At 39.8% G+C, this 17,182-nt stretch overlaps 1 protein-coding gene across 3 annotated transcripts in view; it reads left to right on the plus strand.

The window, feature by feature from the left end:
- Nucleotides 1–17,182, plus strand: part of PRPSAP2 (phosphoribosyl pyrophosphate synthetase-associated protein 2) — a 140,946-nt gene that overhangs the window by 110,301 nt on the left and 13,463 nt on the right. For 2 of the 3 annotated variants that reach the window (XM_006901191.1, XM_006901192.1), the window contains 3 exons: nucleotides 10,192–10,340; nucleotides 14,117–14,187; nucleotides 16,173–16,319. In XM_006901191.1, coding sequence (XP_006901253.1) covers nucleotides 10,192–10,340; nucleotides 14,117–14,187; nucleotides 16,173–16,319 — 367 coding nt within the window. The remainder of the gene's footprint in view (nucleotides 1–10,191; nucleotides 10,341–14,116; nucleotides 14,188–16,172; nucleotides 16,320–17,182) is intronic. The other variant, XM_006901193.1, reaches the window with a different exon arrangement.

The raw sequence follows: 17,182 nt of genomic DNA on the forward strand, positions 1-17,182 counted from the left end.
TTTTTCTGTGCGTGTACCGTCAAATCAGATTTGACTGGTACAGGAGGAGATTGTCCCTCCTTCCCCGGCAGAGCATCTGGTGGATTTGAACCATGCGCCTCTGGGATTGTAGTTGCAGCTCCTTACCACTAGGCCACCAGAGCTCCCCTTTTAATTCTTTTTTGATGTGTGTATTTATGCTATAAATTGTTCTTTGAGTACTCTTTCTTCTGTGTCCCAAGTATTTTGGTATTTTGTGTTTTCATTTTCATTTGTTTGAAGAAACTTCAGTTTTATGTTTTATTTCTTAATTAGCCATTCATTTTTAAGCAAGGTGTAAATTAGTTTCCATTGATCTTTCTGTTATTGCTTTCTACTTTTATAGATTTGTGTTCTGAAAAGATATTTTGTAGTACTTTCTGATACTTCAAAATTTACTGAGACTTGATTTATGACCTAACATATAATCTATTCTGGAGAATGTTTATGTGCATTGCAGATGAATGTGTATTGTGTTTTTGTTAGTAGAATGTTCTGTATTAGGTCACATTGGCTAATTATATTGTTTAGTTCTCCTTTGTCGTTTTTGAGTTACTTTCTGTTTCTTCTGTATGTCATTTAAGGTGTGGAGGTTGGTATTTCTGTTTTCAAAACTATGAAAGTTTGATTTATGTATCTTAGAGCTCTGTTACTGAATGCATAGATACTAATTATTGTTAAGTCTTTGTTGATTCTTCATTATGTAATACCATTCTTCATCACTTATGTTACAGGAAATTAATATCGCCACTCCTACTCTTTATTTTTAAGACTGAGACTTGCATTTTCGCATTTTAATTGCTTTTTTAAATTTCCCCACCTCCTCTTTAAGTGCTTTTGTAAGCTAGAAAACAAAATCAAACTAAGTTGCCTGGTTTTCTAGTGATTCAGTCTTGATCTTCAGCACAACAGCAGGAATACAGAGGCTAACAATGAGAGTGGAGAACGCAAGGAGCTCACTTGCTTGTATTCTCCATCAGGAAACAGTCAAAAGCCCCATCCTCAGAGGCTACACAGAACATCATGAGCTATAGAGAACAGTACAATGCAAAGTGTCGGCTGATCCATCTTATGGAAAGCACATCGGAACTGAATGAGTAGTGAATACAGTACATGTTTACATTCTGAAAATCTGCTCTGGGGTTAGAAAAATCTCGTTGTTCTCAATAAGTGTGTGAGTGAAGAGAGGAGTAAACAGATGTGGTGACATTGTTTGATTTTTACCAATGTAATATCTCACAAGATTATCTTTTGTTCCCCCTTTAAAAAACAAACAAATGTACATTTTTCCATTTGCCACAGAACAAACTGACACTGAGAGAAGGTATTGCAGAATACCTTCCATGTCTCCTTACACAATTAACATTACTATTCTTCCATGGTATAGATTCCTGTGGAAAACTTGTCAGAAGGTTTGCCAAAGCCAGAAGGTAAATAATAAAGTGTGTCCTAATTAGTTACTTGGAAGCTCAGTTAACAGTTTTGGGATAGACCCATAAAATCTCGCCTCAATCTTGCTAAATATCTTCGGACTACAGAACTCCTTAGCCCTTAGGTTCAGCTTCTGCCCAGTGTCTTAAACTGTACTGGGTCCCATCTGTTCTGCTTCGCCTCTGAACCACAGTGGGTGCTAGTCATAAGTCTGGAATGTTGTCATAGGAGTAGCCCCGGTAACCTTTGGATGCATAGTAGGCGATGTGCCGGTAGTAGAATCCTGGCAGAAACACCAGGATGTCGATGATCAGGACAGGAATGGCCTGGTTTGCCCTCCCTTTGCTGATGTAGGCTGCCAGCAGGAGGGAGCTGATGATGATGAGAAAGACGCAGATCAAAACCAGCATGGTGGCAAGTGCAATGGCTTTGCTTTGTAAGGGATCTCAGGTGGGCTTTTCTTCAACTGACAGTCAATGTAGCCATCGTCTGTGGAGAGTCCTGAGTATTTCACTTTACTGTCGGGAATCCCAGCAGCCAGTTTGGTGCAAGACAACGTCATAACACGTTGACAGGGCTATAGTCCGAGGCTGTGCCACATGGCGCCTGCCACCTCGCCCCGCTCCACTCCTACTCTTTTTGATTGCTGTTAGCTTTAAACCTTTTTTCACCATTTGATGTTTTTTAACCATTTGATGTTTTTTAACCTGTTATTGTGCTTGTGTTGGAAGTGTGTCTCGTGTAGATAACATATTGAGGGGTCATATTTTCATATCTATTCCACTTCTCTTTTTCTCTTGACCTATGCCTTTAATCTATTCACATTCAGTTTATTCATCACCACTTGTGGTTTTGTTGCTATCATTTTCTGTGTTTTTTTATGGTGTTGCTGATTTCTTTGTTCCATCTACTTTTAAGTGCATAATTTCTTTTTTATGACTTTTCATATAATTTTCTTCTTTACTATTTTAGTGTTTACTCAGTTTACGTTCTTTTTTATTTTGATGAGAAGGCTTACTAATTTTCTTTGAGATTACCTTGTTAAGTTACTGTTTTATTTCCAAGTCCCTCTATTTTGAAATTCATTTTCTCTCCATCTAGATGTTCTGTAACTACATTTTTTAGTGCCTCTTTTATGCTGAGAGTTGCTTTGTAGTTGTCCTCATTTTGAACTCATGCCTTTATTTCCCTATTTTTAATCTTGTGAGGTTATTTTACTTGTGTATTTCTATGTCTGGGATTGTTTTCTGAATAGGACTGTCATACATTTTATTTCAGGTTGTTGTGTGCTGTTATTTGGTTTCTGTCCAAAGAAATCCTTTTCATATTTCTTATACAGTTAATTTGGTTTTTGCAAACTTATCTGATTTCAGTTTTTCCGGAAATGTCCTAAATTCATCATCATATTTGAGTGATAATTGAGTATATAATTTTTGGGGAGCTCTGATGGTCTAGTGATAAGAAGCTGCACTACAATCCCAAAGGCACACAGTTCGAATCTGCCAGCAGCTCCATAAGAGAAGGATGGGCAATCTCCTTCCATGTAAAAACCTGCTGGAAGGTCAGCTTTGGGTCAGTTCTGACTCAACAGCATACAACAACATGAAATTTTTGGCTGATAATTCCCCATGCCTACCACATTGTATGTATTTTGGCCAATTGCCTTATTGCTTGCATAGTTTCTGCTGAGAAATTATAGTGTAGTTTTATTGGTTCTCCTTTGTAGTTAACATTTTTCCTGAGCTACATTCCATATTCTGTCTTTAATTTTGGACAGACTGATTATGATTTATCTTGATGATTTTCTAACAGATTAGTATTGAGAGGTTTGTCTGCTTTCAATAATTCTGTCTCAGTGCTTTATTTCTGTCTCTTAGCCTGCCAGTGTGCTACCTATTTCTGAAATTTTGGTTTTAATCTTCTGACTTTCAGTTTACTGCTTTTGTGTGGCTTCTAATTTTTTATTTACTTTGTCAATTTGTACTAGGTTGTGTTTTGTTTTGTTTTGTTTCCCTTTAATTCTTCTAGAGTTTAGTCTGTGCTTTCCTGGAACCTTTAACCAATCTATTGAAAGCATTTAACAAATCCTTTTGGAGAGCTCTGGTGGCATAGTTCTTAGGGAATTAGGCTTATAAACCAAAGGTGATGCCTGCGTAATCTATCTGTGCGCACAGCCTCAGAAAACTGTTACCAGGTGAGCTGTGAGTCTCTTCTGATTTCACAGCAATGAGTTGAATATTTAGGTCCTTTGTTGGTGCTAACTTATCCTCTCTTTCTCTCTCTCTGTGTGTGTGTAAGAGAAAGAGAGATTTTAAAGTTATATGTTGCCTCTGATTATGGTGATGTCCTTGGGATTGTAAAAAATTAATGAATTAGACTTCATTGAAGTTAAAATCCACTCTTCAAAATATAGGAGAATTAAAAGGCATAAATTAGAAGAAAATATAAAGTACGTATCTATCTCATAAAGAACTTGTTTTTCAGAGATATATAAATGTTGTTGTTGTTGTTGTTGTTGTTGTTGTTGTTATGTGCCGTCGGGTCATTTGCGACTCGTAGCGACCCTATGTACAACAGCCCTAAACCCTGCTCTATCCTGTGACAATCTCATTGCCTCTGACACACCCATCCCGATTACCCCAGTCACTGAATCAGTCCACCTCATAGAGGGTCTTCTCCTCCTGCGCTGTCCCTCCACTCTGCCCAGCATGATGTCCCTCTCTAAAGACCTGTCTCTCCTTAAAACATGTCCAAAGTATGTCAGACGAAGCTCCAGAATCCTTGCCTCCAAGGAGCAGCCTGGTTTAACCCTCTCTACGATGAATCTGTTTGTTTTCTTGGCAGTCCATGGTACATTCAATACTCTTCTCCAGCACCACAGCTCAAAGGTGTCAATTCTCCTTCTATCCTCCGTAGTCATTGTCCAACTCTCTGATGCATAACAAGTGATTGCAAAAACCATGGCCTGTATCAGGCGCACCTTAGTCTCCAGAGAGACACCGCTGCTCTTGAGTACTTTAGAGAGGTCCCTAACCGCAGACTTTCCCATCGCAATATGTTTTTTTATTTCCTGGCTACTGGTGCCAAGAGTGTTGACTGTGGAGCTGAGCAAACTGAAGCTGTGAACAATCTCAATCTCTTCACCATTGATCCTGATGCTACTGATTGGTCCAGTGGTGAGAATTTTTGTCTTCTTGACATTGAGCCTCAGTCCATATTGAAGGCTGCAGTCCTTGACCCTCTGCAGTAAGTGCATGAGGTCCTCCTCAGTTTCAGCGAGCAATGTTTTGTCATCTGCATAACGCAGATTGTTGATAGATCGTCCACCAATCCTAACTCCACGCTTCTCCTCACAGAGCCCAGCCTCTCGGATAATCTGCTCTGCATACAGGTTGAAAAGGTATGGGGACAGGACACATCCCTGGTGTATACCCTTCGCAATTTTGAACCATGCAGTGTTGCCCTGTTCTGTTCTGATGACTGCCTCTTGGTCCAAGTATAGGTTTCGCATTAGCATGATTAAATGTTCTGGGATTCCCATTCTTCTCAGAGTCAGCCACAGTTTGTTATGATCCACACAGTCAAATGCCTTTGCATAATCAATGAAACACAGATAGACATTCTTCTGGTATTCTCTACTTTCAGCTAAGATCCATCTAACATCAGCTACAATATGCCTAGTACCACGACCCCTTCTAAACCCAGCCTGGACTTCTGGCAGTTCTCTGCTGATGTGTTGTTCCAGTCGTTTTTGGATAATCTTCAGCAGAACCTTGCTTGCATGTGAAATCAAAGAGATTGTTCTGTAGTTTCCACACTCAGTTGGGTCGCCCTTTTTTGGGATGGGAACAAATATAGATCTCTTCCAGTCAGTTGGCCAAGTGGCTGTTCTCCAGATTTCTTGGCACAACTTGGTGAGCACATCCACGGCAGCATCTGTTAGCTGAAATATGTCAATTGGTATACCATCTATTCCGGGGGCCTTATTTTTTGCTATTTCCTTCAAAGCAGCTTGAACTTCTGCCTCCATCACCATAGGCTCTGGCTCAAATGCTGTTTCATTAAATTCTTCTGTATCTGCCAATTTCTTTCGATACAATGACTCAGTATATTCCTTCCATCTTCTTTTGATACCTCCTGGATCATTTAACATTCTGCCTAAAGCATCATTGATTGTAGCAACTCAAGGTATGAATTTGTTCTTCAGTTCCTTGAGCTTAAGAAATGCTGAATGAGTTCAGCCCTTTTGATTTTCTGACTCTAGCTCCTCGCACATCCCAAAATATCGTAATAAGGGAAGAAGCATACAAGTGTGTGAAGATGTGAGGGAGCTGGAACTCCATGAACGGCTATTGGGTATGTAAAATTGTATAGCCACTTTGAAAAATAGTTTGACAATTCTTTAAAAAATTAAATATATCCTACCATTTGATCCACTTATTCAATTTTTAGAGAAAAGAAAGCATGTTCACACAAAGACTTGTCCCTGAATGTTCATAGCAGCTTTATTTGTACTAGCCACAAATTAAACTTTCCTAATTGAATAGAGAAATAAACTATAATATATCATTTGACATATTTCAACAAACAGATGCTTCCCTGGATGGGCTCACTAGATTGTGCCAAGAAATCTGGAGCACAACTGTCTGGCCAACTGACTGGAAGAGATCCATATTTATTCCTGTTCCCCCCCCCAAAAAAAAAATGATCCAACAGAATGTAGAATTTGTCAAACAGTATCATTTATATCACACAAAAGCAAAATCCTGCTGAAGATTATCCCAAAACAACTGGCACAGTACATTTAATAAACTACCAGAAGTATAAGCTGGGTTTAGAAGAGGCTGTGGCACTAGAGACATTATCACCAATGTCAAATGGCTCTTTCCTGAAAGCAAAGAATACCAGAGGAATATCTATTTATGCTTCATTGACTGTGCAAAGGTATTTAACTGTGTAGATCATAACAAATTGTGGCTAACCTTGAGAAGAGTGGAAATCCCAGAATACTTAATTGTGCTTGTGCTAAATCTATACTTGGACCAGGAGGCAGAACAGAGCCAGGAAATATTGCATGGTTCAAAATTAGGAAATGAGTACATCAGGGATGCACCCTGTCTCCATACCTTTTCATTCTGTATGTGGAACAGATAATTCAGGAGGCTTAATGAGGAGGAGTGTGGCATCAGAATTGTAGGAAGGCTCATCAACAGCCTGTGCTATGAAGATGACACAGCCTTGCCAAAACTGAAGAGGACCTGAAGCATTTGCTCTACAAGGTCAAGGACTGTGGTTTTCAATATGAATTGATGCTTAACATCAAGACATAGATTCTTATCACTCAACCATTTGGCAGCACCATGATAGATTGAGAAGAGATTGAGATTGTTAACAGTTTCAGCTTGCTCACCTCCACAATCAACACTCTTGGCACAAATACTCAGTAAATCAGAAGATGAATTGCATGAGGTAAATCTGCTGTCAGGGACCTTTCCAGAGTACTGAGAAGCAACAGTGTCAGTCTAGAGATTAAAGTGTGCCTGATCCAGTTCATGGTCATCTTTGCAATTACTTCTGTGCATTAGAGAGCTGGACAGTGACTAAGGATGACAGAAAAGAATTGATGCTTTTGAGTTGTGGTGCTGGAGAAAAGTCTCAAACATATGATGAACCACCAGGAGAATAAATAGATATGTCTTGGATAAAGTGAAACCATGTTTCTCCTTGGAAGCAAGTATTTTGAAGCTCTGTCTCATATACTTTGGGGCCAGAAGGGACCAGTCCTTGGAAAAGAGCATCATGTTTGGAAAAGTAGAGGCACTGTACAGGAGAGGAAGACCCTGGGCGAAATGGATTGACACATTATCTGGGGCAGTGGGATTAAGAGTGGTGGAGTCATTGAAACTGGCTTAGTATAGGGCAGGGTTCAGAGCTGTTGTACATAGGGTTGCTCTGAGTCACAGGCAGTTTGACAGTACATAACAACCACATATCAGTAGATGTGCTATTGCTTAGCAGCAGAAAGGAATGAACTGTTAATGCATAGTATAAAACGGATGAATCTCAAACATACTATGCTAAGAGAAATCAAAGACTACATACTATATAATCTTGTTGTTGTGTGCCATTGAATCAGGATCTACTCATAGCTGATCCTTCATCAGGTTTTCAGAGACAGTAAATCAAATGGGAGTTGATTGCCCATCTTTGTCCCATCAAGCATCTGGTGGAATTGTACCAGGTGCCTTTGAGTTGACAGTGCAGTTCCTTACCACTAGGCTACCAGAGCTCCCTATATAATCCTAGTGCTGTGGAATTTTAGAAAAGGTTACATAAAGTAGATTGGTGGTTGCTTAGTATGCAAGAGAGGGAATACAAGGCACAGGGCTGGTGCTGATGGTTTTACTTTACAATGTATGCATGGTAAAAGCTTGGGAAACTGTATAGGCCGTATTATTGTGTATCTCTTATACCTCAACAAAATTGATGCTTCAAAACAACTATGAGATATCTTTCACCTAAACAACAAAAGAGCAGCAAACAAGTACTAGCAAGATTGTGGAGAAATTAGAATCCAGCAGTTCCACTACTAGGAATATACCCTAAAGAAACCAGAACCACCATCCAAACAGATATATGCACACCTATGTTTATTGCTGCCTTATTCACAATAACAAAGAGATGGAAGCAACCCAAGTGCCTATCAACAAATGAATGGAGGGGAGCTCTGGTGACCTAGTGGCAAGGAGCTGCAACTACAATCCCAGAGGCGCACGGTTCGAATCCACCAGATGCTCTACCGGGGGAGGAGGGACAATCTCCTCCTGTACCAGTCAGATCTGATTTGACGGTACACTCACACAAAAATAATAAAATAAAAAAAACACCAAACAAATAAAACAAATGAATGGATAGAAAGACTGTGGAATATTCACATAATAAGGAGCTCTGGTGGCCTAGTGACAGGAAGCTGCACTGTAATTCCTAAGGTACTCAGTTTGAGGCCACCAGCAGCTCCATGGCAAAAGGATGAGGTTTCTCCTCCTGTGCAATTTACTGCCTCTGAAAACCCCCCAGAGGGCCAGCTATGGGTCAGTTCTGACTTGATGGTACACAACAGCAACGACAACAACAACATTCACACAATGTAATACTGTGCAGCACTGGAAAATGATGAACTCGTAAAACATTACATAACATAGGGAAGCCTTGAGGATGTTATGTTGAGGGAAAAGTTTCAGTCACTCCTGTTATAAAGCAGGACTGATGTGGAGGGTTGGGAAGAGAATAGGAAAAGAATGGATAGATAATGAATACTGCATTGGAACAAATGAAGGAAAGAACTGTTTAAAAAGAACATATGATTAGGCATTACATGTATAACAGTACAGAATAAGAGGTACTTACATCATTGCAAAGTTGACTTGGGGAGGGAGGGGGAAGGAGATGAGGGAGAAAATTGTGCAACAATAAATGAATATTTTTTAAAAAGGTAAAAATGAAAGAGGAAAATGTGCAACAATGAATAAATGAAAGTCCAATTTTCTGTAAATGTTCATTGAAATCACAAAGCCACAACAAGATAAACAACCCAGTTGTAAAAGGGGCACAGGATATGAATAGACACGTCACCAAAGAAGACATTCAGATGGTGAACAAGCATATGAAGAAATGTTCAAAATTCCTAGCTCTAAGAGAGATGCAAATCAAAACAACTATGAGATTCCATCTCACTTCAGCAAGAATAGCAAAATTCAACAGAGCAGTAAACAACAAATGCTGGTGAAGTTGTGGAGAAACTGGAACACTTACTATTGGTGGAAGTATAAAATGGTGCAACCACTATGGAAGGCTGTATGGCGCTTTCTCAAAAAGTTGGAAATAGTAATACCATTTGACCCAGCAATTCTACTGGAGGAATATACCCTAAAGAAAACCATAACTGCCACCTAAGCAGATATATATATACCCCCATGTTCATTGTGGCTTTGTTCATAATAGCAAAGAGTTGGAAACAACCTAAGTGCCAATCAATAAATGGATAGAGAAGTTGTGGTATAGTCACACAATGGAATATTATGCAGCACTGAAAAACAACTCATGAAATATACAAAATGGGTGTCCATCGAGGACATTACGCTGAATGAAATATCTCAGTCACAAAAGGATAATTACTGTTAATGCCACTGTTATAAAACAGGACTGATGGGGGGAATTGGGAGAAAACAAAGAAAAGAGGGGATAATTAATGAATATGGCATTGAAACAGACAAGAGAGAGGACCATATAGAAGGAATATATGATTAGGTATTGGTATGACAAGAGTCCAGAGTAGGAGGTGCATAGTTTCGTGGTCTTGGGGGAGATTAATTTAAAAAGGGGGAAAAAATCAATTAAATTTTATTTAAAAAATTGATGTTTAATTTTTTGATGAACATTTAATATGCTTTGCTTCTTATGGTTTGCTTTTCTCATACCATGCTGGTAGATAGAATTAGCAATTACAGGTGTGGAAGAGGAGCTTAAGGAGGCTATGTGATGTACCCAAGGTTGCTTGGTTGTTGAAGATCAAGTGTGTCTAACATGTGGAGTTTCACACCTAGTCTTGCATGTGAAGGTTCTTTTCCATTATTCTTTTGGAGAACTACATTGTGCTCATATTCCTTACAGTTTTCTTCCTCCAGCATAATCAAGAAACAAATAGTGCGAGATTTTGGAACATGTGTCTGATATTTTCCCTAGGGCACAGTCCTTTGCGGAGCGCCTGCGCTTGGGAATTGCTGTGATTCATGGGGAAGCCCAGGATGCAGAGTCTGACCTGGTGGATGGGAGACATTCCCCACCCATGGTCAGGAACGCTGCTGCCATCCACCCCAGCCTGGAGATTCCTTGTGAGTGACCCAGCAACTTCCACATCTGCACTGTCCCTTTGCTCTCCTCTTTAGGTCCAAGGCTGGCTTCATTTTCTTTTTTCTTTTCATATGTGTTCTCCTTTCATCCTCTTGTTATGTTTTCTAATTGGCCCAGGCTGTCAGAACCCACCCCAACTGATACAACGAGTGCTCTTGGATTGCCTGTAGACATATCCAGATTGTTGGGACCTAGTGCTGGCACTCTCGAGACTGACTTTTCTTTCTTTCACTCAGTAATACAGCCTAAGGGACACTTGAACAGAAGTAAAAGCTTTTGATAGTTATTCACACTGGTGTTATTTTTAATGAAACTTGTTGGAAAAGTTTAAATGTTCCACTCAATTTAGAGTTTGGTAAATGGTAGCAATACAGTTAATTTTTCAGTCCTTTAAAATAATTGGAACTGTCTGGAAAGGAGAAAAATCTGTGGAACATATATGAATAAAGCAAAATACAAAATTTTATCCCTTTCTTTGTAGAAGGAATAGAAAAGAGAGGGTCTCTTTCTACATATTTAGATTGCTTTCCAGGAGATCTAAAGATTGAATGGTTTAATAAATGCTCAGTCGCTGACTAAAATATCAGTGGTTCAAACCCAGCAACCATTGCACAAAAGAAATACATGGTAGTGTGCTTCTGCAGATATTGTGTTTGTGTTGTTACATGCTGTCTGTCAGGAAGTGACTCGTACGTAACTCGCTAGTGGGTTTTTAGACACTTTAAATTGCATCAGAGGAGGTAGTCCATATTCCTCCTGTGGAGCAGCTAGTGGATTTGAACTGCGACCCTTAGGGTTGGCAGTGCAACTTCTTATTGTTAGGCCACCAGAGCTGCCTAGGAAGGAATATGAAGAGTGAAAATAGTTCTGATGAGGGCAACAAAATTACACATAAATTTATTTATTTATGTTTTAAAGAAACTTCTTTCAAGCTTTAATTATTTTCCATTCTGTTAAGAAAAACGTTGTCTTTGGCTTTGCCTGGGAGCTTGTACATTTACTGAGGAGGAATTCACAGATAGTACAGTTAGAGTGCCCATGAAGCAGCCAGGAGTCCATCTGGACTACAGGAGAGCACATAGGGCACTTGTTTGACCCATGGATCAAATGGGTGCTCTGACAGCCTGGACCACCAGACGCTGTGGCAGTGTCTGCTCCACCAGAGATAGCAGTGTGCCCATTTTTAAGCCTAGACCTTAATTTGAAAAGAGGGCCTACTATGAATACCTGTGTCAGAGTTTATACATGTGGCATACTTATAGAATGATGAACTAAAGAAAACTTTTGAAGTTAGGTGCCGCTGCTATTATCATAATAATAGTTAATGAAATAAGACTCTGGTTAAGGAAATAGCCATTGTTAATGTGATGGTCCTTGGAAGGAAGAGATGGGGCTTGGGAGCCCTGGGCTGGATTTTTGATTACCAGTATGTATAAAGATGGCAAAGTTTTGTCTTTCATACTTTGGACATGTAGCTAGATGACTATTCATTGGAGAGGGACATCATGCTTGGAAAGAATTGGGGAGAGAAAGACCCCCAAATAAATGGATTGACACTTGTGATGTCATCAATGGGCTTGAGTGTTTCAGAGATGATGAGAATGGCACAGGATAGGGCAGGCTTCAGGTTAGCTGTTCTTAGGGTTGCTATGAGCCAGACTCAACTTGATGGCACCTAACAACATTAGACATACTGAGGTTATGAACGCTGTTATGTGAGGCTTTGAGCTGGGACAAGTTAGTGAAAGGATTTTTTGTGTATAGACAGATAGATGCAAAGAGTGAACACTTTGTTCTTGTGTGCCATCGAGTCTGAATGGAACCGACTCATAGTTGACCCTCCAGTGGCTTTTCTCCAGTGGGAGGAGAGTGCCATTCTTCTAATGCTGAGCTGTTGGTGGAGTCAAACCCTGTGATTTTTTTTTCCCCCTTCACATTTGCTGACCTGATACCTCTATGTCTAACACTTGTTTAATAGCAAATGGATATATAGAAGGGAAAAGAAAGCATTATTCCTTTACAATTTTATATAAATATTTTGATGATACTAAGTTTAAGACGATTATTTAGCCTCTAGTTTCTTAGTTTCTTTGGAAGCAGGAGTGCCATCCACTTCCTAAACAGCATGCCTGAGGAAACTCTGTGAACTTTGATAAATGGTGATGGTTGTGGAAGGGCTTCAGGGCTTTTTTTCATGGTGTTGCAGTGAGTTGTGCTTGGCTCAACAGCAGTCAATAACAACAGTTTCTTATAGATGGGGGGAAAACTCATAAGTAAAACTTTACTTTGCTGGGCATCATTTCAATCTTATTTTGTTAGAGTTGTGGTCACTGCAGATAGTTCTGCTTGCATAGTGCATTAAAAGTTGTACCACTAATCTGAAGGTCAGGGGTTTAAATCCACTAGTTGCTCTGCAGGAAGAAGACTAGCAGTCTCCTGCTGTAAACGTATATGACATTGGGAACCCAATAGAAAAGGACACTCTTAGTTGGTATCAGTGTGAGAGCAGTCAGTTTAGTTTTTGAATGGTCACTGCTGAATACATAATATGAATCTTAGTGTCTCTCCCGGCTGCACCATGTAACTAATGATTTTTCTGGCAAAATTTTCTGGCATCCTGATCTCTAGATTGGACTGCCAGGCTACTATCTGAATTGAAGATGTTTCCTATCCTTTCCCAGTGGAACAACAAATGGATGTGGGGAAAAGGCTTTTGCTATACTTTGGCTTATTTCTTTATAAATTTTTACAAGTAAGAGTAGTGAGGTCAAAAAGTATGACTATTTATAAGACTCTATGTTGGCACTTAACAACAATAACATCAACATAGGGAGAGAGATCAGCTGGCCCAGTGGACAGAAAGCAACACTACCAAGCCAAAGGTGGGTGACTTAATCCGTGGCCCTCGGGCCTGTCTTTCATTGTTTTGTTCAGACATTCCTCTAGGTCGTATAGCCCTGGTGTACAAATTGCCATACAGTGGTAGCTTGGGGTTGCTGTGAGGCTGAACACTGTGACACTGATGTGTCAAATGTGTTAATGGTTGGTTACCCAATGCGGACAGAAAGTAGAGTGGAGCTCCCTGATTAAAACAAGCTTGAAAGGAGGAGTGGTATCCACTTCCATAATAGCTTGCCTCCAGAAGCCCTGTGAACCTGGAGAGAGGATGAAAGGCACCCAAGCGTTGAGAACTCTCCTTCATAGGGTTGCTATGAGTCGCCTGCGACTCGATGGCACTTAACAACAACAGTGTTGTCACTGTGATTTCTGAATTGCTGTACCAATAAGATATTCTTTCATCTGGACTGGGAACAAGTTCCTGGATACATGAATTTGGGAGTGTTAAAAATTGAAAAATTAAGTCAGTTTTGCTATTTATCTTGCTTGGAGGTAGGGCCCTCTTCCTACCTAAACTTTAATGTACCCTTTGATTGCTGTGTATCTCCATTCTTTGTTTAGTCCAGTGGTTCTCATTTGAGATGAGGAGATTTTGCCCCGAGGACCTTTGACAGTAGTCACAGCTGCACAGGGTGCTTTTGACCTCTATTGGACAGAATTGATGCTAACCATACTGCTGTGCACAGGACAGCCAGGTCCCCAAAGGACTTTCTGCCCTAAAATATCAGCAGTGCTAAGACTGAGAAACTCTGATCTTGACTGTTCCTTCTATAGCTTTTTTCCCTTGAATGATCTTGGTTTTTAAAGAATTGCTTTACTTTTTGGTATAGAAATTTTGTGTTTGTTTTCTTTTGACCAGTGCTGATTCCTAAAGAAAAACCTCCAATCACAGTTGTTGGTGATGTTGGAGGAAGGATCGCCATCATTGTGGTATGTCAGCCTGCTATATTACTACTTTGAGTATTTACTGTTACTATCCTATTGAGTTATTGGTTACCTATGTGCATATATATAGATGCCAGTAGACAATGTATGGCCAGCTGACTCTCAGTTAAATTAGTACCATGTGTTGGATGTTTACGTCAGCCCGTACCTTGAAAGACAACTCTTTAAAAAGTGGAAAATATTATGCAATGGCAAGGATTTGTGCTGCCAACTTGAAGAGTGGCAGTTTAAATCTACCAATTTCTCTGAGGGAGAAGGGTGGTTAATCTCTTCCCATGCAGTTTACAGCCTCTGAAAAGTGCTGGAGGATCAACTAGGAATTGGTTCTGACTTTATAACACAGAACAACAACAGTGTAATTGGTAATATGGAACATTTTTTATGATGAAGGTGGGATATAAAATTTTAATTATTTAAAATGCACATCTCACACTTGACAAAACTAATGCATAAAAAGAATACATTTAATGTCTATAAAGAATAATAGTATAATGAGTGCCTGGATTGTTGTTGTTAAGTGCCATTGATTGAAGTACAACTCATAGCAACCCCAAGAACAGTACATCTGAACTCTGCCCTATTCTGTGCCATCCTCATCATCCCTGACTTGTCCATTGCTGAAGACACTACATCAGTCCATCTCATTGAGGGTCTTCCTCTCCTTCTCTGACCCTCCACCTTTCCAAGCATGGTGTTCTTTTCCACCTTTCCAAGCATGATGTTCTTTTCCAAGGGATAGCCCCTCTTAACCACATATCCATATGAGAAAAAGCTTCCTCTATTTTGCCTTCAATGAACATTCTGGTTGCACTTTCTTCAACACATATTTGTTTGTTCTTTTGATAGTCCATGAGATATTCAGCACTCTTCCAACACCACAGTTCAAAGGCATCAAGTCTTCTGTCATCTTTATTCATTGTCCAGCTCTCAGATGCATAGCAGATGATTGGAAAGACCATGACCTAAATCAGGCACTTTACTTAGTGTTTAGACTGACATCCCCCGACTCAACACAAGAATCAGAATGCTGGTTCATCTTCTGGTCTCCTTCCCTCACCCCCTGAGGCCTGAATGGTTCTAAGGATTGTTCTTCACACTTGTCCTTACACCTTGCACACATGTATTCCTAAACACTTCTGTTGTTTTGTTTCTTTTGCTCTTTATAATAATGAAGTCTTTATGTATTTCTGTTAAGTCCTTTCTGTCTTTTTTATATTATTGAGATATATCCGTGATGTAACATGTCCATTATTCCTTTTCACTGCTGTTTGGTATTCCATGGTGTGACTGGTAAACAGTTTTTTATCTATTATGTAGGTATTGAATATAGTTTTTCCTATTTCCAAATAATACTAATTTAAACCGTTTTGAACCTATTTTTATAGTGCATGTATACAAGAGTCTCTACAGTCCTAGGAGTAGAATTGTTGGGATGTAACATAAACTAACATATGTTACATCCAGTCTTCTCCGACTCATAGCAACTCTCCACTGTGTTTCTGAGGCTGTAATTCTTAAAGGGATAAAATTGCTCATCTTTCTCTGCAGGAACTACTGGTGGATTAAAATCTGCGGAGATGCACAGCCTTTGGTTAGAACTTTCCTAGGTAGTGCCAAACTTGGTTACATCTGGGCACAACAGCTGCCCAGTTTGTTTATTGTGCTTCATATTTTTCAAATCAGAACAGGATAATAGCTATACCACTAATTTATTCCTTAGAAAACAAAATATATGGCAACAAAAGGACGCTGTGGATTCAATAGCACTTTTTTTCTTTTATAATTACACTTTAAAAGAAATTTTATTTTGCGGTAGCCTAGAAGTAGCCATGTGAGAGAAACGTGTGGATGTGTTGTGTGTCCAGGCTAAGCAGATTCTTGTCACACTGGTCAAATATCTTCTCCCCTGGCAGTCTACCCTCATTTTGGTAGAAGTCTTCTTTGTATTTTGCTTTTTTATAACTTGACAGGATGATATCATCGATGATGTTGACAGCTTTCTGGCTGCAGCAGAGACCCTGAAGGAAAGAGGAGCCTATAAGATCTTCATGATGGCAACCCATGGCTTGTTATCTTCGGATGCTCCACGGCTAATTGAAGAATCTGCCATTGATGAGGTACCAGCCTGTGCATGGCCCACACTGCTCTGACACCCCAGAGGTCTGATTTATAGTTTTAGCACATTACAGGTGACTTCAGTGTTTGCAGATCATTGGCCCTAAGCATTGCTCTTTTCCTGTGGCCACAGTAAATAATCATGATCTTTGTCATAGGGAGCCTCTGTCCCACAGTGGACCCAGCCCGGGATGCTGTCATACCTTTTACAAAGATGTTGTTGACAGCTAAGAGAGACTAAGGAGTTTCTTGATGTCATTTATTATTAAAATTGGTTGAAGCTTCTATATGGTGATGCCTGAGCCAAGCTCTTTCCATGCTGCAGATACCAAGAGTGCTAGTTGTAGAGGAAGATGAAAGGGAACAGTGTGCTAAGCTGCTTCTAGTTCTCTTGTGAACTTAGTAGCATTTTTTTGGGTCTTTTCTTTTAAAACTGCATTCTGTTTTGAAGTAGAGTTAAATCAAAGGCAAGTCAAAGGGTCAGTTTAAAGAAGACAGAGCTTTAACTTACCCTGTTTTATTTACCCTGCTCATATTAGTAAGGTCTACCTGTGTTTCACTTAATGCAAAGATGTTTGGTTGTGTGGATCATAACAAACTGTGACTGATGCTGAGAAGAATGGGAATCCCAGAACACTTGATTGTGCTAATGCAAAACCTATACTTGGACCAAGAGGCAGTCGTCAGAACACAGTACTTTGGAGAGGTCCCTAACAGCAGACTTTCCCATCGCAATATGTCTTTTAATTTCCTGGCTGCTGGTGCCAAGAACGTTGACTGTGGAGCCAAGCAAACTAAAGCTGTGAACAATCTCAATCACTTCACCATCCATCCTGATGCTGCCAGTTGGTCCAGTGGTGAGAAT

This window comes from Elephantulus edwardii, unplaced genomic scaffold (genome assembly GCF_000299155.1).
Source record: "Elephantulus edwardii isolate Elephantulus edwardi_28Jun2011 unplaced genomic scaffold, EleEdw1.0 scaffold00314, whole genome shotgun sequence".
Taxonomy (NCBI): Eukaryota; Metazoa; Chordata; class Mammalia; order Macroscelidea; family Macroscelididae; genus Elephantulus; species Elephantulus edwardii.